General features: G+C 42.1%; 1 protein-coding gene across 6 annotated transcripts in view; it reads left to right on the forward strand.

The window, feature by feature from the left end:
• Window positions 1-449: 449 nt before the first annotated feature.
• Window positions 450-25,945, forward strand: part of PSME4 (proteasome activator subunit 4) — a 60,712-nt gene continuing 35,216 nt past the window's right edge. For 5 of the 6 annotated variants that reach the window (XR_013956546.1, XR_013956547.1, XM_080614884.1 and 2 more), the window contains exons 1-12: window positions 450-681; window positions 8,352-8,492; window positions 9,107-9,223; window positions 14,717-14,761; window positions 16,055-16,204; window positions 17,701-17,764; window positions 20,501-20,575; window positions 21,111-21,233; window positions 21,636-21,728; window positions 22,627-22,892; window positions 24,417-24,603; window positions 25,288-25,377. Coding sequence is in view for 4 of the 6 variants with exons in the window: in XM_080614884.1 (XP_080471010.1) it covers window positions 506-681; window positions 8,352-8,492; window positions 9,107-9,223; window positions 14,717-14,761; window positions 16,055-16,204; window positions 17,701-17,764; window positions 20,501-20,575; window positions 21,111-21,233; window positions 21,636-21,728; window positions 22,627-22,892; window positions 24,417-24,603; window positions 25,288-25,377 (1,527 nt within the window). In the remaining 2 variants the exon portion in view is untranslated. The remainder of the gene's footprint in view (window positions 682-8,351; window positions 8,493-9,106; window positions 9,224-14,716; window positions 14,762-16,054; window positions 16,205-17,700; window positions 17,765-20,500; window positions 20,576-21,110; window positions 21,234-21,635; window positions 21,729-22,626; window positions 22,893-24,416; window positions 24,604-25,287; window positions 25,378-25,945) is intronic. The other variant, XM_080614887.1, reaches the window with a different exon arrangement.

Here is a 25,945-nt window from a genome sequence, read left to right on the forward strand (position 1 = left end):
GACCTTGAAGCTCCTCCAGCTCCAACCCCTGCCACAGGCAGGGACACCTTCCACTGGAGCAGTTTGCTCCAAACCCCTGTGTCCAACCTGGCCTTGAACACTGCCAGGGATGGGGCAGCCACAGCTTCTCTGGGCACCCTGTGCCAGCGCCTCAGCACCCTCACAGGGAAGAGCTTCTGCCTAAGAGCTCATCTCAGTCTCCCCTGTTCTGGCAGGTTCAAGCCATTCCCCTTGGCTTGTCCCTACAGGCCCGTGTCCGAGCCGCTCTCCGGGTTACTTCAGGCACTGTCAGCCCTATGCCAGAGGCTCGCTAACCACCCTCAGGGACTCATCCCCCTGGACTCTCGCCCCTTGCTGTGTTACCGGGGCCGCGGGGGGGGGGGGCGACGGGACACGACCCATCCGGTCCTTCCGCCGGAAGTGATCTGCGCGCGGCGCCGTTCTCCGGTGTGTCGTCACGGCGCGGCGCTGGGGCGGCGGGCGCGGCGCGGAGCGGGCAGGGGCCATGGCGCCGCCGCCGCCGCAGAAGGAGATCGTCTACAACAAGTTGCTGCCCTACGGCGAGCGGCTGGAGGGCGAGGCCGCCCGCTTCCTGGCGCACATCAAGGACAACCTGGCCCGGGCCGTGCAGCTCCAGGAGCTCTGGCCCGGGGGACTCTTCTGGACCAGGAAGCTCTCGACGTGAGTGCCCGCGATCCGGTCCCGGTTCACCCCGGGGCTGTGGGGTTGGTTGTTGGGATGGGGCTGGGAGGGCGCCGCGGAAGGCAGGTTCCCTTCATAACGGTTCTGCCTTCCGCCGCTGAGCTCCGGCCGGGCGCCCGCTGCCCCGTCCGAGCCCGGGCAGTTCCACTGGGCCCCAGTGAGGAGCCCGCCTGCGGCTTACACAAGGCCCACATAGGGATCGGGGGCAAAGGTGGCTGCACTGTCACTGCTTCCTTCTCGCCTCTGGATCTTCCCCAATCGGGTCTTGTGCGTTCGGTTGTTGCGCTCGTCTTCTTTAAAGCCACCTCTTGCCTGCTTAAGTCTCACCTCTTGCCTAAGTTGCGTGAGCTGCTGTCCCCGTGTAACTTCTGCTGCGGGAGCGTCAACAAGTCTTTCCCAAGACGGGCTGGTTGTTAGTTGGGTGCTAGCAGGATTAAATTCAGGCTTAGTGCTGTGTAAAAACGCCGTGGTGTCCTTGATATCTTGCCTGCGCCGTGGCACGGTGTGGTTTGTGCTGATGTTGGCTCCGCTGTGCGTGCTGGCAAGCGGCTTTTCGTGTAGATAAAGCCACGGTGGTTACATAGATAGCACTGAGTGGAACTTAGGTTTTTCTTAGTGAGTTTTTCAAAGCCAGCTTAACCCTTTTGAGCACTCCGGTGCTGAAAATGGCACATGTGACAATGGCTTTTGTCATGTCTTCGTGGCTTCCATCACTAAACCACATTTCTGTGGATGTTTATCAGGGTTTTTTTTTAGCTGAGTGCTGTGTACTATTATAAACCGTTTCCTATGTACTAGAGGTGATGAAACGTGTTTTGTACAAATTTGAGATCTCCACTCACAATTTTCTTCCCTACAAAAGTAATTTTTTAATTATTAATAGGGAATTTAATATATGTTTGGCAGTCAGATCCGTTTGATCCGTGTGTATTGCAATCTAAGTGTCTTTATGTTTGCCAAGAAGCGTTCTTAGATAGAATTACATTGATGGTTACAAAATGACTCACATGTTTGCGTTGTGTGACAGTTTGAACCCGCTTGGAAGCAGTTCAGTACTGTTTCCCTTCCCACCCCCCAGCCATCTGCCAGCTCGCACTGGTTTCAGTGGTACCGGTAGCCTTTGTACCTGTGGTAGGGCTTCACGTACTAATAGAGTTGAAATGAACTGTAGTAGTTCTTACTGTGACAAAGATTGGCATTAACTGAACAAGTTAAACGTGGCACTAGTCCTTTGAAAAGGTGCAGGGCTATGTTAGACTCTCACCCTGTTACTCACTCTGTAAACTGCAATTACTGTTACCACTTCAGGCTTCAGGGCAGTGAATTTAGCCTATTGAGGACTGCTGCTCTGCCACTTTATGAATCACAGACAGGTCAGGAGACTCTAATTTGTGGTTTTCCACCTACTCTTTGAAGTTTGAATTCACTGTGTGCGTTTGCAGCTTGTCTGTTGCCTGTGAGTCCCGAGATTCCTGTGTGGCATATTGTATCCAGAAAGACTTTTGAGTATGTTTGGATGTTGGCAGGGAAGGAAACAGTGGGCTTGGTTTAAAAATAAGCTGGTGTATTTACCGTGAGAGATGTTTTGCTTCTTAGTTTAACTTGACAAAGTGCTTCTGTGGGATGAAATGCATTAATAAAAGTTCAGGCCAGGATGAAACACTTTCAAGCATATGGTGTTCCAGTGGCATACCCAGGTGAAACTGTGGGATAATGACAGCAAACTCCAAGTTTTGTTGTCTGATAGTGGGTGGTAATTTATCTCCAAATCAAGTTAGTACTTTCTCTCCCTGCCTGGCCAGCTCTAGTAAATTGCACATTTGTTTGAAAACAAAATGCCCAGCATCTTCATAGCGGTGTGGTGGCTCCTTAGCTTTGTTGCAAGTATCTGAATTATAAAAGCCAGTACGCTCACAATGCTCTGTGAAATAATTGACAGTTCAGAACTGTGGGTGATGTGTCTTTATTTCTCACACAGATACAAATGTTAACAGGAACATTATAATACATAATCCCAGAGTGGTTTGTGTTGAAGGGACCTTAAAGCTCATCCAGTTCCAACCCCTGCCATGGATAGGGACACCTTCTACTAGAGCAGCTTGCTCCAAGCCCCTGTGTCCAACCTGTGGGTACATATAAAGGAGTAAAGGAAAAGACTGCATGTAGCTGATATACTAGTACAGTTACATCTCCTCAGGTACTCACAACTTACACAACCTGCACAAACCCTGTGAAGCGTGAAGAATGAAAGTGAAACTCTAATCTTTTTTCATTTAGAAATATGAGTACCAGTTACTATTTCATTGTGACAGCTGAACCCGAGATCTTGCATTTCTGATACTCCCCACAGCTGAAAACATGACTTGCACACAGTTATCTTAAGAGCAGCTCTTTTAGCTGGCTGATGTCACGAACTGAGTAGGAGGTGGGAAAAGTTAAATTGGAGTTGATCAGATAAAATGTCTGTAATCTGATTTGCATGATTATTTTATGCATAAGTTTCAGCCATGGGAACTGGTTCCTTGGTTAAGATGCATGTGAGGAGTGTGGGGAGAGAGAGAACAGGAATAGTGCAGTTACTTCAGTAACTTCTGGCTTAGTGGGGCTTCTTATGCAAGTACAACCGCTTGCCTCAAAGGCTGGCATTTAAACCTGTCATCATTCCCCAACTCTGCCTAGTAAAATCTGTATCTTATAAGGCCCTAATCTGGTTGTGAAAGCAGAAGACTGGATCTGAGTTGTGTAGCTGAGATGGGTTTGCATCATACTCTTTTATGGTCTCTAGGTCAAAAGTAGCTGCTATTTCAGGTTTTTCCCTCTTTCATGTTTTACATAGAAACCTTATGTATATATTTAATTTTTATTTTATTATTTTTTCAGAACATAACTTATAAATGAGATTATTAGTATAATAGAACATTTAATAGCTGCTTTACATGCAGTTGACTCTGCAGCCTGAAGAGAACACACATAGCTTTCTGCTTCAGTAACAAGGGTAGAGTTGCTGGAGCTGAGGGCCACAGTTTCTGTTCCTGACAGTGATGGTTTCTGTGCTCGCTGGCTAAAGGCTTATTACAAAATGACATTTAACTGCCTTGCTGGAAGGGGTGGAAAAAATGTAGCTCAAACATTCTAATGTTTTGCATTAGAATGACACGACACAAATTACAGTGAGGATGAAAATGTCTCGGTGGGACTTGGCTGAAGTATTGTAAGCACTAGAAATCTTGTTTTACATCCATTTCTGTCTCATTTTTATCAGAAAAATATAAGTTTTCCTTTTGGATGCATAAGCAGTGTGTGTGTCTACTGTGTACATGTGATTTAAATAGTCTTGTTGAGCATGATTCATTGTTTGTCATGTCCTTACCCAGAAAAAAGAGTTTTAGAATCATAAACCCATCCTAATCCTGTCCTGGGTGCTGGAAAATGAAACTAGATGGCTGGGAGTTTAGGAGAGTGTTCTCCTCAGCTTTGTTATGTAAAGGCAGTTTTTAACTGTGGCAGAGCAGCCAACTTGCTAGGGCAGTTTAGGATGTCCCCTTGATAGGATAGTCCACTTCCCCAAAATAGGTCTATTGTAACTGTGGGGTGAGAGATTGGATACCCAATACTTTTAGAACAGGGAGTTGGCTTTTTGCATGTTCTTTGTAATCTCCAGAGAGCCTGTACTCTGTGCAGCAAAGATACAAATGGAATTTTCACTTCTTAATCAGGGGGTTTGGGTTGTGGGCATGGGTTTTATTGGGGTTTTTTACCTCTTCACGTAGCTGAACTCCAAACCAGAACCTAGTGTGACCAGCACGATGCAGGACAATGGATTTACCCTTTTTGCAGCTGTGTGGTGGAGGCTGAGAGCTCATCACACCTCTGATGGTTTTCTTAAGGGAGGAATGAAAAGGGAAATTAATTAAAATTACAAGAATCATCTGAAGGTAGAGGGTTGGAAGGGACCTTAAAGCTCCTTCAGTTCCAACCCCCCTGCCACAAGCAGGGACAAGATCTGCCTTGAAGAATAAGAAGGAAGTCTTATTTTTGGTTTTACAACAATTTAGTTCTAGATTTATTTTTTTTCCCCCAATAACCCAATTTTATTTTGTTTTTAATCCTGAAGAGTCACGTTTATAAGATGTATGTTCATCTGTGTTTGTAGTCCCGAGGCATCCTCCAGGATTCATGAAGTTCTGCCTATATTCTGTTTAGTAATGGCTATATCTCATCCTCAGTGAGGGGATATTCTGAAGATACCGCAGATCTCTTCTGTTAGGTTTTGCTTGTTTAACCTTGAGGAGAAGGTGATTATCCCTTTTCTAGAAGTAATTATTTTGTGTCAGTGCCTTAATGCACAGTTGGATTAAGACAAATAATTTGCTGGTTTAAACTCTGCCTCCCCCCTGCATAAAGAAGCTGTAAATATGGGAGCAATTTGGCTTCTTGGGCTTGGTGACGTCTTTGTGTTCAACACATTTCTGTGTACTTGCCTCCTTCTGTTTCTTAATTAAAGAGCATTTTGTAGCATAGAACTGCTGGTAGCAAATAGAGTGTTTGGCTGGTTACCTTTCCTGCTATCTTTGGTTATATATAGCAGCAGTGGCAGATTAATTGGATCTCTTCACAGTGTTTCTTTGTTGTTAAATTGTATTTTTCAGGCTTCTGCAGTTTCTTCTCCTTAATCATATATGAAGAAAAGAAACCAGTATTCTTTGTTGCTTTATCCCTAGTATTATGAGAGTGGAGAAGTCCAGGCAAGTGTGTATGACTGAAGGATAATGAAATGGAAGTTAATAAAGGTTAAAGTTATTAAGGGTTCAGAATCCTCTGTTCCATGGTGAAGGGAGCCCTTGGTGTTGCTGTGTAACTGGTGTTTTTCTTCCCAGATATGTGCCATCATGAAAAGTGCAAACATTCTTGTAGGCAAACTCCTTTCAGGTTTGTCACTGCGTCAAACACCATCTTTTATTGAACAGTAAGAGAAGACTGAGGGAAATGACTCTGTGGGAGCAATAGATCTGTATGGCTAGTCATCTCTTATGGGCATACAGAATACCTCTGATTTGCCTGTTTTCAAAGCATGTGCTTTTCCTTTGGGAGTCTGGGAGTAGCTCTCATGTCTGCTTATGAAATTCTTGTGTTGTCCTGATTTAGCTTCAAAAAGTTTTCATACTTTCATGCTGGGTTCCTCATGTATAGCCTATGAGCAGTGAATGCTTTTAGGAGACAAAATACTGCAGTTAAAGGATGTATGACTGTTATATGCTTCTGTTAACCCTCACAAAATCAAATGTCACCCCTTTCCCCCCACCCCGAGGATTCTTTTGCATGTCCATTTTATGTATGTGAAAAGCGTAGGTGTTCAGCTGTTGGTGTAATTCTGTAGGTAAGTAATCCAGATCATTTCAGTTCCCGTATTTAGTTTCCTTCCTTCTGTATTTCAAGTAAAACATGTTGAAATGAGCGGGGCTATTCATCAGGGACTGTAGTGACAGGACAAGGGGTAATGGGTTCAAACTGAAACAGGGGAAGTTTGGATTGGATCTAAGGAAGAAATTCTTTACTGAGAGGGTGGTGAGGCACTGGAATGGGTTGCCCAAGGAAGTTGTGAACGCTCCATCCCTGGCAGTGTTGAAGGCCAGGTTGGATGAGGCCTTGGATGCCATGGTTTAGTGTGAGGTGTCCCTGCCCATGGCAGGGGGGTTGGAACTAGATGATCTCAAGGTCTTTTCCAACCCTAACTATTCTATGATTCTATGATTAGTGAAAATACTGCCTATCAAATGGAGAAATGCCCCCCTTGAAAGCAATGGGGAAAGGGAATTGGAAAGAGGTGCTGTAGGGTTAGTTTTCTCTTATTTTCTGTGAAAAGTGGTGATTTCTGGTTTGCCAGAGCCTTGCAGCTCTTCCATGGCGTCTTCAAAGGCAGCTGCAGGAAGAAGGCTGGAAAAAATCTTTCAAGGAAAGAGCAAGAGGTCTTGGTGTATGTGTATTTAAGCAAACCACCTTCTTTTGGTCAGATCTAGCTGTGGGTGATCCTGGAAGTTCAGAGATAATTTGGCTTTAAATTGAGGAACAGGGAAGTAGAATGAAGTACTCAAGCAGTACTTAAATCCCATGTATCTTGTCTCACTGTGTGAAGTGTGTTCCGTGTAAGTGTATTGTATTAAGTGATCTGATATTTAGTTCTCAAGTAGTCAGTTCTCCCACTGGCAGCGCTGTGAGGAATAGAACTTTACAGATGAGCATGAAGCATTTGAAACTCAACCAGGTACAGTATTAAACTAAGCTCTTCAATGTCACAGCAGTCAATTTCAGAAACTAAATTCCGGACTCAAGACAGTTTGTTTCCATTGTTAGGTCAGTATCTGCTCCTCTAAAATCACCTTGCCTCTTATTATTCCCCCCTCTGCTCTGCTCTGGGGAGACCACCCCGCCCCACGAGTCCTGTGCCAGCTCTGGGGCAGCAGCACAAGAGGGACGTGGAGCTGTTGGAGCAAGCCCAGAGGAGGCCATGGAGATGCTGCGAGGGCTGGAGCAGCTCTGCTCTGGAGCCAGGCTGAGAGAGCTGGGCTGGGGCAGCCTGGAGAAGAGAAGGCTCCTGAAGGGGAGACCTGAGAGCAGCTCCAGTGCCTAAAGGGGCTGCAGGAAAGCTGGAGAGGGGCTTGGGACAAGGGCCTGTAGGGACAGGCCAAGGGGAATGGCTTGAACCTGCCAGAACAGGGGAGACTGAGCTGAGCTCTTAGGCAGAAGCTCTTCCCTGTGAGGGTGCTGAGGCGCTGGCACAGGGTGCCCAGAGAAGCTGTGGCTGCTCCATCCCTGGCAGTGTTCAAGGCCAGGTTGGACACAGGGGCTTGGAGCAAGCTGCTCCAGTGGAAGGTGTCCCTGCCTGTGGCAGGGGTTGGAGCTTCAAGGTCCCTTCCATCACAAACCAGTTTGGGACTCTATGATTTTGGAGGAGTCCTTCAGAGCTGTGCTGCCCTGTGTACCACATCAACAGTGTGAGATTTGGCATTTCTTTTTTCAAGCTGAAATTAGCAAGTGCTTCTTCCAGAGTTAGTCCACATGGATCTACACCCTCTTAAGATAGTAAATATCAGCGACAGCAGTGGGAAACACCACCAGCAAAGCTGTGTCTAAATCAGTTGTTCACCCTTACTGGAAGTGCTCATATTGGGACATTATTATTATTATTGTTAGCTTCTGGACTGTGTCCCCTCTCATTCTGAAAGTGCCCCTGCCGACAAGGACTGAGTAAAGTAAGGCTGCTTGAAGAGCTATTGTGTGGTTGGTTTTTTATTAAGAGAAATAAATACATGGGGATATGGAAATACTAAATTTAATGGCTGGTAGACTTTGAGCTGAGGTGAAAGACTGTGATCTTTGTTTTTGTGGTATCTGGTGGGAGTGTGAAGTTACGGTATGAGTTGAATCTTAGAAGACTGTAAGCTTTATTTGGTCATTGCTGTTCTTCCTGTGGTTAGTTTCAGTTGTTCATCTCCCTTTGTGTAAGTTTTCAGCCTCTTATTTGTTGGGCTTGTGAACCAGGTTTTAGTTTTTTTTCATTAAGCACCAAGTCACACGGAGTCTGCCTCAGGTCTGGGATATAATGGAAATGTTTGAATATATTGCTTACTCACTGGGTGTTTTGGTTGCAGGTACATCCGATTATATGGGAGAAAGTTTAGCAGAGAAGATCATGTGCTTTTCATCAAACTTTTGTACGAGTTGGTAACAATCCCAAGGCTGGAGATCAGCATGATGCAGGGATTTGCACGCCTCTTGATAAACCTGCTCAAGTGAGTACAGATTTCTGCTGACTATGGAAAGTAGTTGATTACTTGAGTTGCTCAATATATTGTAATCATGGAATCCTAGAATGGTTTAGGTTAGAAGGGACCTTGAAGCTCATCCAGTTCTAGCCCCCTGCCACAGGCAAGGACACCTTCCGCTAGAGCAGCTTGCTCCAAGCCCTGTCCAACCTGGCCTTAATGTAATAGTATGTTCTATTACTTCACATGGTCATCCCCTGTACAGATGATGTTGGTTAAAAGGATTTCTCATTATGCAAACACCTTTCCCTCTTCTAAGCTTTAGGAGTGGAATTGAAAGAATGTCAGTTTTTTTTCCCCCTGTTAGAGAGGCAATTGTTCAGGTTGAATCTCAAGTAGGGAGAACATAAAGACGTGTCTTACAACGTGATGATGTTTGTTTCACTTAGAGTTATCCTGAAGGTCTTGACAGCTTCTGTGGTTGCAGAAATACTGCAAGTGGCCAGCTGCTTTCTGGCCTCACTCTGCTGAAGCTTGTGCCAAGCACAGAAGCTAAGCATGGTTCAGAGCAGTGACCTGGGACATTCTGATGCACAGAGTGTTCATGTGAATGTGCTTGTTGTGGGTTTGTTTTCTATTAGGAAAAAAGAGCTGCTTTCCAGGGATGATTTGGAATTGCCATGGAGACCACTTTATGAAATGTTAGAAAGAATATTATACTCCAAAACAGAAAACCTTGGATTGAATTGGTTTCCCAAGTAAGTTTGCATTTTAAAACATTTGATAAGCTATAAGTACCTGTAATGCTTTCAAGTACTTTGTAATTTGCTTTTAATAGTTGGAACTTGATACACAGTAAATATTTTGATTCTATTTTCATGAAGTATATTTCAGTGATATTGTGCAAGACTGAACTAAATCATGTCTATCCTTATGCCAGTGAACTGTTTGTGATGATGTTTCTGTCTTCATTAATGTGATTGAGTTAATTTCTGAATGAAATGGGGTCTTCATGTTTTAGGATGATATCTCACAGTTTAACAGATTTGATGTTCGGGGTTTTTTTATGTTATTGTGGTTTAACCCTAGTTGCAGCTGAGCCTCACACAGCTGCTCCCTCATTGCCTCCTGAGGAGATGGGAAGAGAATCAGAAGGGTAAAAGTGAGAAAGCTCATGGGTTGAGATAAAGACAGTTGAAGAGGGAAAGCAAAAGCCACACACAAGCAGAGCAAAACAAGGAATCCATCATTCACCGCTTCCCATGGTCAGGCAGGTACTCAACCATCCCCAGGAAAGCATCATAGTGACTTGGGAAGACAAATGCTATCACTCTGAATGTGCCACCACTTCCTTCTTCCCCCATCTTTATATTCTGAGCATGACATCTTATGGTCTGGAACATCCCTTGGATCAGTTGGGATCAGCTGTCCTGGCTGTGTCCTGTCTCAACTCCTTGTGCACCACCAGCTCCTGTGGGGTGAGCAGAAAAGGCCTTAGCTCTGTGTAAGCACTGCTCAGTGATAACAAAGGCATCCCTGGGTTATCAGCACTGCTTTTAGCAGGAATCCACAACATGCCAGCTATTACAGAGAAAATTAACTCTAGCCCAGCCAAAGCTGGCACAAATAGTCAAGTTAAATTCTGCTGTTCCAGTTTATAACACAATAGGAGTTTTGGAAAAAGGTAAGTGGTACTGTTCTTAGAATATATGTGCTGTAATCATTGCTAGTACCTGGAATCTGTGTGTAAGTTTGTGCACACAGAAAGGGAAGTGAAGTACTTTTTACAGAAAATACATACACAGATTTTCAAAGTGATGATATGGACAAATCATTTTTGACCCAGTTCAGAATGTTACAAATGTTTGACTGATTTTAAAATGAAAACTTGTTTCTGTTCTTTCTTTGTGCTGCCAGTCCCTCCCCATCTGTCAAACTCCCCACATTTCCTAATAATTCCAACTAGAGAAGGTCTTGCTCTACACATTCCAGACTGTAAAAGATATGACATGGAGAACTTATGATGCTTGTTTGAATGGAAACTTCATGTAAAGAAATGAAGGTGAAAATACCTGCTTTAAAAATCATCCCTTTCTGCCCAGGGATGTTGAAGTACCACCACTGATTGCTTCTGCTGAGTGGAAGGTCTTGTTGCTGATCAGTGACACAAACAGAAAATACATGTTGTAGCCTTGTAACTTGTTACTAGAGCATTTCATGATAATTTTCTCTGATGGCTACATAGCTGAAAGAATAATTCTGCTCAATTGCACTATTTTGCTCACTGTAGGTACTACTTGTAAGTGAAAACCCAGAAGAGCAGAACCTTTTTTAGTTGGTTCCTTCTAGGCATGTGTCAACACCTTGGGAAGCTGCTTACTTTGCTCTGTGGGGCTGGGGTCCAGTGTGTGATGCCCATGTAGTGGGAAGGGGGCTTTTCCAAGAGGGAAAGGGAGGTTAATCTGGGAGGAAGGTATTGGTTGTGGTGGTCCATCTGCAGTATGCAGCTTTTATTAACTGCATAGATAGCACCCACTCCATCTGAATATGCAGTGCGATTTCTTCTCATACGGTGCTTATCCTTTTTAACATCAATTCTCAGGGATATCTTTTTGGTGCAAATCAAGTGAGACTTTTCCAAGCTGATTGATTTGATTTAGAGCTGTTCAATTAACAACTGTTTCAATTTTCTCTTATTTTTGTGTTTTGTTTTTTTTTTTTTTTTACATTCAGTTCATATCGACCAGGCTTGTCTTCACCTAAAACATTTGTGCTTAATGTATTACATAGGTGGTAAGAAAGACTTTTTGTTCTGTTCAGCTCTGGCCGATGTGTCATCTTGTGCATGTTCTGTTCAATCGTAACACTTGCCACACAAGTGTCATTTCCTGCATAAATAATTGTATTGGAAAACCGATGTTAACATGACACCACTGTTTATGAGAATGTCGCACTGTATGTCAACCTTTCTAATGGGGACCAAGATACAGCGTGTGTCAAGTGGCTGATACAGTGGCTACATCTAACTAATTTAACCAGCATATCTATTCTGAGGGTCAAATGGAAGGGAAAATTGACATTTGAATAATCACTGGGTCTGAATGTGGCCAGAATGAGCTTTGCTGTAGGAGTGCATGTCACAGAGGCAGTGTACCTTACTATTAAAAACGATGAAATCATGGAAAGTGCTTTAGCAGTGAGGTAATAGGGTCTGGAAAGTCCACCCAGCAACAACCTTGTAGCTGTGGAGTGTGAAGCAGAGTTTGTCTATTGGCAGAGCTGACTGTGAATTTTTGCAGCAAAAACCCTATCAGATTTAGTGGATATATAAATACAGAGCGCTGGTAGAAGTGGAGTGGACTTGCTGTTGGTTTGCTTTGTTTGGGGGCTTTTAGGAAGAAGTATGTAGCTGTACTAATCCAATGAGACACTGATATTTGGCTCACTGCAGTTAGGAAGTCACTGAAACTATTAGTGAGAGTACAGCTGGTTGCTCTTTCATTGTCTTAATTTAAGCTCTTGTGTGTCTGAGTGTCCACCACAGGGCTAGAATGTGTCCTGAAAACCTGGAAACAGTGTTTTTACTGCTTTTCAATAATGGAATAGTCACAACAGTGTCAGTTTATGTGTTGTTTTAACTGAAACATGTTTCTCCTTGAAAATGAAGGTAAACCTTGCATTTTCAAATTAATATGGTCATATCCTTCCTGAAAGAAGAAAATGAACATGTAGTGCCAAAATGATAACTGGTGATAGGGGTTAATAGTATTGCTGATGCTTTTTAATATATCCATGTGGCAAGATGATAATAATGATCTAATAATACTTCAGGTAATAAGCAGGAACTAAAAACAAAGTCAATGGCAGGAGACATTTTCCTCTTCAGTTACTAATAGGAGATACCTTCCCATGTATGTAACTTCATTATCTCCCTATTACAAAGGTTTTAATACCTTATCCAAGTGGTCAACATTAAATACCTGAACAGGAGTACAAACCACAGCAGGTTGATGCAGTCCCGTGTGGTTTATGTATATCTTTGTTTGCTGTTGTGCTCTCTTGTTTCCTGGCTGGTTTAGTGTTGGATTTCAGACACAAGTTTGTGTGTGATGACTGTAGATCTTTGTGAGCACTTCAGCAGTAACAGGTACACAGAAAGTCTAACCAAGAGTGGAGCAGGAGCCACTACTAAAAGGTCTGAGTGTGTTCAAAGTGATAATGAAGCCAGTAACCAGCAGCCTCTTCTTCCCAGCTATATTGTCCTGTCCCTGTCTAACTAGTAGTCATCAAATGGGAGTTGTACAAGATGTCTTCTGTACTTGGTCTGTAGTTCAGGTGTGTCTTGAATGGAAGTTTCTGTAAGTACGAAATTGCTGCTGTTTGTTTCTTTCTAGCTTCCATTCTAAATTTGTGATCAGAAGACAGTCGGGGACATAGAATCATGGAATGGTTTGGGTTGGAAAGAACCTTAAAGCTCATCCAGTTCCAACCTCTGCCACAGGCAGGGACACCTTCCACTAGAACAGCTTGCTCCAAGCCCCATCCAGCCTGGCCTTGAGCACTGCCAGGGATGGAATATCCCTTCCAATCTTTCTCCTTTGCTCTCTTCCACAAACACATGCTGGGATCTGACTGAAAACTTGTGAATTAGAAACATTTGTTGATCTCTGGCATTGGTGTTTCTTAGAACTCCTGTGTCCTTCAGGTTCTCCTTAGTCACAGTTTCCTCCAGTGGTGTGTGATAGAACAGGGGTGGCTTTCTTGTTTGGCCACACAAGCATTTTTCATGTTAATCTTTAATGCTCTTAAGGAATGTGCTGGTTCATGCTCTGTTTATCTCCTCTTGGAACAACCCTTATCTGTTTCCTAACTCTCAAGAACAGTATTCACTTTAATCCAGAATCCTGATGAGCTTCTTGCAGAGTCTGATCTCATTTCTCTCTAATGAATGGTTGGCTATTCCTGGTCATATTTTAGAAGCTGTCAGTCAGCTCAGACTTTTCATTCTGGGAGAGGCCATGGATTTACTTGGTCACTGTTGCATAAAACATAAAGAACTTTTCATCTCCTGGAGCAGTGCTTGAGCTGAAGTGGTGATGTGAAGGCTGAGTGGGCTTGTGCTGGCTTGCATTGAGTGTTGACGTATTGGAGGGAAATGGTGGTTTATCCATTTTACAGTTCTCCTGGCTTGTATGGGGTCAGTTTGTTTTGTATGGGACTAGAGGGAGAGTGTGTGCATGCCCAGTGCTGCTGTGTCTCAGAATGAATTGACCTAAGCTGATCTTTGGGGGAATTCTAAAGATGATCCATCTGCATCATCTTTTTCTGATGACAGTAGCGGTTCTGTATGGTAGGTTTTGATGATGAGCTGAAGGATGCAATTTTTCTATTAGAAGTACAGAAAGTGTATCTAGAAGATGTAGCAAGTTCTTCTGCCAGAATCTTTCTTGTTCATTCAGGGAACCGTTTTTGGTAAAAGTGCAGTCTGACGCTTGTCTTGTAATAAAGAGAAAATGTGAAGAATGTGACAATTTGCCACCTTTGTGGTTCCACTGATGGATCTCTCTCCTCCCCTCCCTTTTATTCTTTGAGTGTGTTGTGAGGTTTAATCTGTTCGAAGTGATTGTTGGCATCCTGTGGCAGTTTGTGTTCAAACGTTATCTCAGACAAGTTTCCTTGCAATGGATGAAAACCCTTTTAAAACCAGCAGTTAGAGAGAAACTAATGAAATAACCAGTGATTTACAGATAGTTCACTTCTCTTTCTTAGAACCACTGGACAAACCCCAAAACCAGATTGAAAAGGCAGATATGTGTTTGGAGTATAATAACAACAGCTTTCTGAAGTCTGTTGCCTTTATTTATCTTGCACATATTTATTAAGTCCCTAAACCCAGTTTTCCTGTTTGTGTTTTCAACTTCCCCGAGGAGTTACCTTGCTCTGCTGGTTGTTCATGGATGAAATGCAGGATATTACTTATAATAAATGATAACAATTCTTCACTTATCACTTAACTGCATTAAATACAAAAGCAGTGTATGAAAAGTAGGACTGGGAGTTTAACAGAGCAATTTGAGTCATTGTGATAAAGTCTGTGTAGAAGGCAGTTAGCTACTGCATGTTCACAGAGGACATCTAATTGCATCAACATTATCTTAATCTCTTGAGGGAGAAATCAGCAAATGGTTGTTTTTCTGCTGTCACTGAAATTAGGTAACATACCATCCCTGATGTTATCTTTCTTGTTTCAGTTCTGTAGAAAGCGTTCTGAAAACACTGGTGAAGAGCTGCAGACCGTAAGTGTGTGGTGTTTGGGGGGGTTTAAAGCCTGCATCCTTAATATTATTAAGAGGGGCAGAAAAGTAGGGTGGGTTTTTTGGTTTTAAACTCAAGTCATTCCCTGGCTGATGTCCCAATTCATTTAAGGAGGTTTTGGTGAAGGGTAGAGGCTTTTCAGGTTTACTGCATTGTGGATGATCAATACCCCAGGTTTTAGGTTGCTTAAATTGAAAATAGTGACAGGCACGTTCTATGTTATAATATCTAAACAAAGTGTAAGGTGGTTTGGTTTTGCTTTTGAACACCTTTGGTGGACAATCTGTTAATAGTTAAGCCATGTATCACTAGATAAGGCCACCACTGCCTTTGCCCTTTTGTGCTGTTGTGTTCACTGGGAGTATGTGTGCCTGAGCCAGTGCTCTCTGCACTGACTTTGCTCACAGCTTAGGATACAGCAGAGATGCAGAGACTTAGTCTCTTATTTAGTAGTGGCTGTACAACCTTTTGTAGTTATCTTCCGCTTTCATGGGAGCAGTTGCTCCATGCACTGATGCTACTCTGTTGAACAGCCCAGTGGGAGTTGCTGTTCTAAACACACACTGCTAGTATGAGAAGCATAAGGATAAAACAACCTTAACACTTCTCCCAGATATGTGTGGTTTTGTAGCTAAATAAACCCCCTTATTTCCAGTGTCTATTTTTCTGGTAGCTGGTATGAATGTGGAAGTCACTGAAGCAGTGTTTTAAAAAGGAAAATGTGATGTTTGTCTCCTGAGAATTCTAACTTAAGGTTGGGGCACTAATGATGGTGCTTCCAGTTGGCCCCATATCAACTGCAATAGTTCTGTTGTATAAACAGTTGCATCTGGTGTGCATTTTAAATACTGCAGTGCTTGGATATTTAGGGGATTTTTAAAGAAATTAAATAACCAGCATTCTTCTAATGCTCCCATAAATATTCCTCATGCCTTAAGTAATCTTTTTTCCATATTGCATCAAATGTGAATGGTGGTTGTTTGATTTTTCTGACCAGCCTTCACATTGAAATGGTTTTGCATTCCACAGAACCTTATCTGGTTCAACAAGGCCAGATCCTTCTTACATATGTGTTCTTGAATGATGCACGTTGTGGCCTTGCTCTTAACTCTGTGCTCTGTGAAGGTTGAGGGGTGGAGGACTGCCTGTCTATTGCCCCTGGACACATGCTCTTTCTGGGAGCTAAGATTTATGACAGATTAGTAAATAGTTTTAAATATGCTTTAAGAATACCCAAATTTTCAAGCCAAGCCCAGTGGTTTCCTTGCTTTCAGGTATTTTCCAGAAGATGCCACTGCAGAGATGCTGGATGAATGGAGGCCTTTAATGTGTCCTTTTGATGTTACCATGCAAAAGGCTATTACCTACTTCGAGCTATTCCTACCCACAACCCTTCCTCCTGCCCTTCACCAGAAGGGTTTCAAGTAAGTGCAATCAAGTGTCTGTTGTAGTATTCTGTTGCAAATGCAACTGATGATCTTTTACAGGATGGCTTGAAGTCAACCAGCAAAATGAATGGTGGCTTTTAAGAGCATTGTTGGAAGGAATTCAAGACATTCTGTCAGCATTCTTTTGTGAAAGTAACCTGGGGGGAATTGTGTAGTGTCTGTTCTCAGAGGAGTTCTTCTCTAGGGTAAAGCACAGGGTATACAGCAAAGCAAGCTAAATTGAATTAAGTGCACTTTTAATCCTGAAGGAATAGTCTCACAAGTAAAACTCATTAACCATAACAGAGCTTTAAGTCCTACCTTTTATTTAATTTGGGCTAGGTTCCAATGAGTTCTTTATGTAGAATGAAGTACAGCTCTTAATACAAATATGGAACTGGAGGTAGAGGTCTTCTGTTCACTGTCAAGATTTGGAAATGTGAGACAGAAGAGAAGCCTGGAGAACAGAAGACTCAGAGGAGACCTTAAAACAGTCTACCAGTACCTAAAGGGGGCCTACAGGAAACCTTGAGAGAGGCTTTTTACAAGGGCATGTAGTGACAGGACAAGGGGGAATGGCTTTAACCTGCCAGAGGCAAGATTTAGATTCAGTATAAGGAAGCAGCTGTGGCTGCCCCATCCCTGGCAGTGTTCAAGGCCAGGCTGGATGGGGCTTGCTTGGAGCAAGCTGCTCTAGTGGAAGGTGTCCCTGCCCGTGGCAGGGGTTGGAACTGGATGAGCTTTAAGGTCCCTTCCGTCCCAAACTAGTCTGGAATTCTATGAGAGCTACAGGAAATGAGTTTCAGAATTAAAGGAGAAACTTCAACAGGGCAGGACAGTATCTGGGTCATCTTTAAGGTAGAACTATTGAACTTCAAAGTGTAAGCCAGTGGTGTTTAGTGCATTTAGAGATTACTTAGGCTGTGAGGTTAAAAGTACATTCATGGCATAGGTCTACTGAAAACTTCAAGAAAGGGGGTGAATATAGTTTATACCTGTAATTTGGGGGACTGGTATGGAGGGTTTGCATCATTGGCTTCAGGTGAATTCAGAATAGAAGCTCTTGTCCCTGCTGACCAATGGTCACAAGTGTCAAGTTTTAGATTTCAAGGTAGAGAGAAAAGAAGTGTGATTTATTTTCATCTGTTTTACCTTCGTTGGGATGGCAACGTGTAATGAAGTGGTGAAACTGATGTAGATAAGGAAACTGCTGGTGGAACACTTATGTGAAAGGAAGGGTTCAAAAAAAAATGAGAAGAGGAGAGGTAAAAGAAGCAGACACTGAAACTCAGGATCAGATTTGCGGGTAGAGGGGATGCTGTGAGAAACAAAGTGACTGAAACAAAACAAGCCTGTCAGTGCTGATCCCTGTTCATGTTGAATGAGTTGAGGGGCAGGTGAGTTCTTGCAGTTACTTGGCAAAGTGAGGGATAAACCCAGTGAGGGAGCTGCTTCCACAACATTACAGTTACTTTGATTCTGTTCTCTTGCAGGCTCTGGTTTGATGAATTTATAGGCCTTTGGGTGTCAGTTCAGAACCTTCCCCAATGGGAAGGGGTAAGTATTTACCTTTTGCCTACACTAGATGAAATGCATTTACACGATCCTACCACTCGTTTGCAAGGCATTGAAGTCCAACAGTGATATAATGGATTGTTGTTTTCCATCTGCTGTAACTAGCACAAACAAACAGAGACAGTAACTTCATGATTGTTAGCGAGCAATTACTGGCTGACTAAATGAGAGTGTGCTTGTGCTTGGTGAGCAGTGTTTAATGGTGAGCTCGGGCAGCTTTTCTTCTCAGCCTTGGGAATGTGGGCATTTTCAAGACTGACTGTTAGTGCTTACGATGGTGCAATATGCTGTTGTGATTTCTGTAAGTTAGAATTCTGTAAAGTCCTGTCTTTTATATCTTAATGGATCTTTCATAATCCCTATTTTTGAGTAGCAGTGCTTTGCCTTGACTGCAGTTAGTTGTTGTCATCTTTATTTTAAATACACTAAAGAACCTGTATTCCTCTTGCCCAAAAATACCACTGGGCTATTTCTTTCAAGTAAAATAATTTACCATGTACTTGTCTGTCTTTTACTGTGTGTCTTATGGATACAAACTTGGAAAAGAAAATCAAGTCTCATTCTTAGCTTAGGTGCTACTGTTGCAGCTGACCTGTGCCTTGGCTTTATTGCAGTGAAACTTGGCATATGACCACATTTTTTCCTATACTCAGCATGAACATAAGCTCATGGACCATCTGCTCCTCTTACTGATCTCCTGCTGATATACGCTTCTCAGTGTCTTTGGAGAAACCTAATTTCCAAAACCTCAGTTTCTTTGTGAGAAGGTTTGTGTGTAGGTCTTCCTGGTTTGAGTTGTGTTCCATTGCAAAAGAAGGCAGGCAGTCTTTGCTCCAACAGTTGACAAGTGTCCAGATTGGAACAGGATAATTGCCAAAGCTCTATTTGAGATTGTCTGTAGACATTGCATCTTTCTGCTGGCTCTCCAGAACCCCCCAATTCCATCTACTCTTTCTGACAGGAAGATGACAGCCTGCACTTTAATACCATGATTTGGTTTGTCTCTGTCAAATGGTCTAACAGATAATCATCAACACTCTTTCATAAGCTGTCTCTTGATATTTTTTCTCTCTTCCACTGTGCTCTGACAGTTTGCTCACAACAACTTTATTTTTTCCCCCAAAGCTTTCACTTCTTGTTTCCTTTGCTGTCTGCTCTGCATCTTAAGAGCAGGCATGTTCACTGCATCAGGCTTGGATGCAGAAAATGAGACATATGGGTTCTGACTGTGCAATTCAATTTAAGCCTCTCTATGCTGCAAGCTTTTCCTCAGCTTGCTTTGGCAGAGCTGGACTTGCTGTTTGAAGAGGAGCTATAGAATCAGTTGCCTTTGTGCATGGTAAGAGATTTTTTCAGTGGGTATTTCCCGTATCAAAAAGGTAGATAAGGTAGATAATTTAAAAGGTAGATAATTTAAATGTAACACTTGTCTCCAGGCTGTGTCAGATGTGACTGTCCTGACCTGAATTTGTGGGTTTTCCAAAGCTATCGTGTCCTTCAGACTGAGAGGTGAACTGTGATATTCTTCTGTGAATATCTGTCTCTGAATAAGGCAGGATTGTTTAAGGCAGTTCCTTTTGGCTTTGCCATGGCTTCAAGGTACTGATAGAAGTATCAAGGCTCTTGGAGACCTAAGAGGTATTTCTCTATTTGGACAAGCTCATAAAAGGAGTGTTGGTGGATTATGTGTTTCCTCACAATCAGGCTATGAGAGTCAGACTTTATCTCCTTTTCGTTCAGTCCTGATAACTCTTTCCTGAGGACATTTTTCAGTTCCCTTCTGAACTTATGAGACTGTCCTCTGGCAATGGAGTATCTAATTCTTCACAGTCACATACTGCTGTCCCCTCTGACAGCTAATGACTGTGACCTTTACAAGCCACAGATGTGTGTAAACCAAAGCTTACAGATGTGACAGCCATCAGCACAGGCAAGCATGCTTTAAGTAGGATGGGTCCTGCAGAAGGAAACAGTGTTGGTTGAATTTTCTTCACTGGCTATATATAAATATATATAGCTGTTTTAGGCCAGTGTCCACATTGAGCTCACATGAGAGTGCTCTAGTAATGAGGAAGCACCATGACATGAATTGGCAATCATAGGTTCTTGCTAAGCTGCTCCAGCTCAGAGTTACCCTGGAAGGCTCAAAAGGGGGAAAGATGTTTCTTAGCAAAAGCTAAACTCTTTGACAGTGTATAGCTCAAGTTTGTCTGTTGTTCATCTACTGTTCTTCAGAGTTGCTCTAGCAATAAATGGTTGAGAATTTAAACGGTAGCGAATGCATTCTGCCTTTCATGTTAATTCACAGAGCATGGGGAAAGGGAGAGCGTGAGTGTACCTTGTAGAAGTACTTTTAATACGTCTTTACATTAAAAAAAAAAAAAATATATATATATATATGTCTTGAATATATATATATATATATATATATATAGAAGAGGTAGGGGTATATGTTCTGGCAGGCTGCCTCTGCCAGAACTGAGATCACAATTACCTGTTTTGTAAGTGCTCAGGTGTGTGATGAGTTGGACTCCTGAAGACAGGAATTCTGATGCATTGTGGAAGATGGCATTGGTGGCTCCTGATGGAGTGAAATCTCCCTTTACAAGCACTGTAGTGCCATGGGTAGCTTTTCTCTTGCACCTGCAAAGTAGATTGAGGGGTTTCTGAATCTTTTATTATAATTCTAATAAATATTTCTTTTATGGTTGTTTTCAGCATCTAGTAAATCTGTTTGCTCGCTTGGCCACTGACAACATCGGATACATAGACTGGGATCCATATGTACCAAAGGTAATATTCCTCATTTTATGGAGTTACCTTGTTTGCTTTAAGTCTCCAGTGTTCCTGTGCTAAGAAGCATTCATATTCCCTATATGGATCTTACATTTCAGTGCGCCATTCTTTCAAATTAAGTACATTCATTTGAAGACCTAAGTTTAAGATGGGAAGATTTGAGCATCCTTTTGTACCAGGCAGCACTGGAAGTTGCTGCTGTTATCACCTGACTCAAAACCAAACTGATGCAACAGCATAGCTTACTATGGTAGTGCTATCTGATTGTATAACTAATACCTTGTTACTGTGGAAATGGCTCTTAGTGGTATTCCTCTGATAAATAGTCTGTGTGACCTTTTGAGTCTTCAGCTTTTTCTGAGATTTATAGCATTTATGTTGTTTAAACCCCCAAACCACTAAACACCTTTTGATGAGAAAACTTAATTTATGCCAGTTCTGTGGCATAAATTCATAAAGTAAATCATTCAGGAAGTAATAAATCTATCAAGTAATTTATGCCAATGTGGTTTTTTTTTTTTTGTCTTTTCAGATTTTTACCAGAATTCTGAGGAGTTTAAATCTTCCAGTGGGAAGCAACCAAGTTGTTGTTCCAAGATTCCTGACAAATGCTTATGATGTAGGGCATGCAGTGATGTGGATCACAGCCATGATGGTTAGTAGCCTTTTCGTGAAGGGAAGCAAAACCTAATGCAGAGCTTTAAGGAAGTATGTGTTTAAGATGAGTGTTTGTTCTGTTTAGCTGATGGAAATGTCTGTGCCATTCTGGAGATGGATGTTATCCACATTCCAAGTGTGTATCCACAGCTGCCAGTGCTACTGGCAGCTGAACAACTGAATCACTCTTTTAGGGGTGAATCTCATCTGATGTGATGGGGAGAAATTGCTCCTTAGTGCTGAGCTGAGGGTGGGGAAGGGAAGGGATTTGCTGCTGTGATTTGATGCTTTGAGATATGACTGTGGTAAGTGAGGGTGCTCACTTGTACCTTGTACTACTGTGTTAACTGTTCATTTAACTTGTTCCATGTAATAAAATACTGTGGTTTATTTGTTACAGGGTGGACCGAGTAAACTAGTGCAAAAGCACCTGTCTGGCTTGTTCAATAGCATTGCCTCTTTCTACCATCCTTCAAATAATGGACGCTGGCTGGTGAGTTCTTTGCATGTCAAGACAATAACTTTGGCTGTAATTTTGACAGTCAAACCTGTCACTTCAAACATGTTGATAGATGCATTATGTGCTTCAGCTGCTGGATTGTCTGTTGGTTGGATATATATTGAGGCTTCATTTTCAAGATGTGATTGTACTGTCATTCAAATCATACTTTTGCTTGATATCAGGACCACAGCTAATGCGGGTATTCTTCAAATGTCTAACCCAGATGCGGTTCAGAAGCCTAAACTAGACATCTAATTCACAGATAATTGGGAAAAAGAAGCCAGCACATTAAAGGAGAGTGATACACAGCATCGGTGTTACTTGTGTGACATAGCTTCTGTATTACTGACCTGCTATCTCCAAGTTAGCAAAATCTAAATAAAGGAAAAAAGATTTTCAATGCATATCCTGTCTGATGAAGTATAACTCTCTGATGGTGCAGCTAGCAGAGTATTCTGCTAGTAAGAATCTCCTTCTGATAGCTGGTGGAAAGTACAGATTAAAATAGCAGGGCTGGCCAAAGCAGTGCCAAAGGAGCTGGCTTGTGCTAGAATAGCATACTTGTTTACATGTGAATATGCAGAGAATGCTCTCAGAGATGTCCCAAAACTATTGGTAGGTAATGTTAATTCCTGACTATAACCTTTGTATGTGTTTTTCATGATCTTTTAAATCATAAGGCATGGTGCTGGCAGCATAATTCCTAATATTTTGGGAACTGAAGTTTAATGACAAGCTGCAAACATTGTGTTTTAGAGCTCTTCAGAGCTTCCTTTTATTGCAGTCATGTAATTTCAAGATATTGGCTTTACTATTTCTGTTGTACATTTAGCAGCTCAGACTCTGCTACTGCCAAGTAACTGAACAGCATTTCTTGTGTATTCAACAGAACAAACTGATGAAGCTGCTGCAGAGGTTACCCAGTGGTGTTGTGAGAAGGCTGCATCGTGAGCGCTACAAGAAGATGACGTGGTTAACTCCTGTGCCTGAGAGTCACAAACTTACTGACCAGGATGTTACAGACTTTGTAGAATGCATTATTCAACCTGTTCTCCTGGCTATGTTTAGTAAAACTGGGAGCCTGGAGGCTGCCCAAGCCCTGCAGAACCTTGCACTGATGCGTCCTGAATTAGTAATTCCACCGGTACTGGAGAAGTAAGTTCTGCAGCAACATTACAACTTCCCTGTTCCTGTCCCAATGGATAAATACACAAAGCAGTTGTATTAAATGATAAGCAATTTCCTTGCTGCAGTGAATGCTTGCAGTGAAAGGAACTGCTAATACACACCTCTGAGCAATCACCTGAGTCAGGACAGGGAGTGAGGGAGGACTTTGGTTTTAATTGTAATTCATTTGGTTTGGGTGTTCTGAAGCACCTGGCAAATGGAATAGTTCTGGGAGCTGGTCATGGCTTGTGCAATGTGAGGCAGTCCTCAGGTGGTTTGCTGTTCTGGTAGCAGTGTGAGTGGATCAGTTAAAGAACCAGCTATGCCCCCTTTATTCATGAGCCACCTTGTACTTCCTCACTAGCTTTCAGCTGGGACAAATAGGAATGATGTTTATGTAGTTTGTGTTTATATAGTAATAAGGGTAAGTTTCATATTTCTGGTTTGTGTCAGGGTATGTTGCAGTTACAGATTGTTTAAAATTACTCTCGCTGCTTCTGTATTCATAAGCACATTCCTAAAGTACATGCTCATATGAAATACTTAGTTTGTACTATTACTAATGCCTTGGTACCTGAAATTCCAAGAGAAGAATGTAACTCCTTCCTGCCCCAGGGGAAAGCTTTCTTCCTAGTCCCTATCCATGTTCTTCCTCCTATGCAGTCTCTTGTACACCTCATATTGTAAAAACAGTGGAGAAATGAGTTTGTCTTGAAGAGCCCTTTAGACTCAGCTGGTGGTAAAACCTTGTTGAATCTGCTTTTACATGGAAACACTTGCAGCATAACAGTTCTGAGGAGGACACCAGTGGGTGCATGTGTTCGGCATGACTGTTACAGTTTCTGTTTTGAGAGCAGACTGAAACCTCTGCTCGAGTTCAAACTATCACGGGTGTGTTTGCCTTGGCTGCAGCTCCCAGTTGGTTTTGTTGAATAGTTGTAGATCCTTTGGATGATGTAGGGCAGGGGTACCACTGTGACTCCTGTTTGAACTGCAGGTTGTGGATAACAGAAGGAAGAGTTACACCATTTTCTAAGAAGTAGTGTAAGCAAAACCCCTAAAAGGTTAAAAAACCACAGTACTTTAACAGGTTTTTATTAAAAAAGGCATGGACTTTAATGTAACATCAAGCAATATATCCCTTTAGATGTCATCGAGGCAGGTTTTCATGCTTGCCATGAGAGCCTTACACTGAGCTTGAAGTTCAGACACTAAAATCATCATAGCTTTGAAGCTGTGTGCTGTTATCAGTTCCTATGCTGCAACTGCTAACAGATTCTTTAATCCTGAATTTGTTAATAAGACTGATCAAAAGAAAGGATCATTTTCTGTTAGAGCAATGTTGAGTCCATTAGAAAAAGATGAGAAAAAAATTGGGAACCATGGATGAGCTTTAATTTTTCTTCAGAAATTTTGTACCTTTTCCATAGAAAATAACACTTGTGATGCACTTTTCCTTGAAGACTTTAGAAACATTATTGTTGCTACAATAACTGCTCTTAAACTTCACAGGACGTACCCTGCACTCGAGACACTGACAGAACCTCATCAGCTCACAGCCACGTTGAGCTGTGTGATTGGGGTGGCTCGCAGCCTGGTGTCCGGGGGGAAGTGGTTTCCTGAAGGTCCAACACACCTGTTACCTCTACTGATGAGAGCATTGCCAGGGGTAGATCCAAATGACTTCAGCAAGTGTATGGTGAGTGTGTAAATCCCACCTTTTTATAGGATAGTTAGCCAGTAGTTCACTCTGAGAGCTGTTTTATATTCATATGAATAAGTAACTTGTGTTTCTTAGCCTGATTTTGTTTCTGCACAGTCTTATTTGTAGTAAGTTAATATCACAAACCTTTAACTTCTAATAATGCTTTTGGCTTGCTGGACAGTGCAGAGTGAATCTTTAACACCAGATTGTGATGAGCGTTGTACTGGCTTTTTGGGCAGCGCTAAAAACCAAGGTAAAACAAATGTTCCAAAGGTCTTAGCAAATATTCCTGGTCTTCTAAGATCAATAGGAAGACCTTCATTGCTAGGTTTTCAATGAATTAGGTCCTAAAAGCCCACATCTTCAATGGGCTTTAAATAGACTGTTCAAACAATGTAAAATGATAGGGATTTTTTAACTTGAAAGTTCAGCACAAAGTATTACCTAGAAAATAATAACAGTAATTACTTAGAAAATCCTTGAGGGGGTTTTGCACAGTGCTGGAAGTTTTATACAAGAAATCAGAAAGAATTATTGAAGTTTTGGGGTAGAAGAATTAGGCTCTGGATATTTTTTTTTCATGTAATGATTTACTTTAGCTCCCATACCTTAATTGCAAGAGCTTTTCAATGTGAATACAGTAGCACTTACTAAAGAGCTCTTTGCAACTCTCAACAGATTACATTCCAGTTCATTGCAACGTTTTCTACTTTGGTGCCTTTAGTAGATTGTTCATCTGTATTGCAAGAAAGAGATGATCTTTCAGAGGTAAGTGCTGTGCAGTTATAAAGCTAAAACTATAACCTAGATTTAATTGAATTTCTAGTAATGCAGTGATCTCTTCAGAACTGTAACAGGTTTGCTACTGTCTCCTGTATATGTAAAACTAAGTTAAATGAAAATAAAATGCAACAAAAACCCAAACATGTAGATCATGTTTGCTTCAGGTCAGTGCGGTAGAGTGGACATTGATGTGCATATTGGCCATGTATTGTTAGCATTGCTACTTAGTCATAGGGTGTTGTAAAGATAATGTTAAACTCAGTTTAGTATCAATATGTAGCATAATTAAACTCTGAGCTTGCCTTGCTTTGAGTAAGAGGTTGGACCACATGGTCTCCAGAGGTCCGTTGCCATCTACATTTTTTGAGTTAATAAAATAGCAGCTTTGATACCATTATATTTTTGAAACTTCTTGTTGCCATAAAACATTATGACAGAGAAGATAGTGAAGCTGCATCTGGTGTACTACAAATGAGGCAGCAGCAGTGTCCGCTGTGGTACTTGAAACTGCCTTGTTAGAATCACAGAATAGTTGAGTTGGAAAGGACCTTAA

The sequence above is a fragment of the Psittacula echo genome, assembly GCF_963264785.1.
Source record: "Psittacula echo genome assembly, chromosome: 4".
Classification (NCBI taxonomy): Eukaryota; Metazoa; Chordata; class Aves; order Psittaciformes; family Psittacidae; genus Psittacula; species Psittacula echo.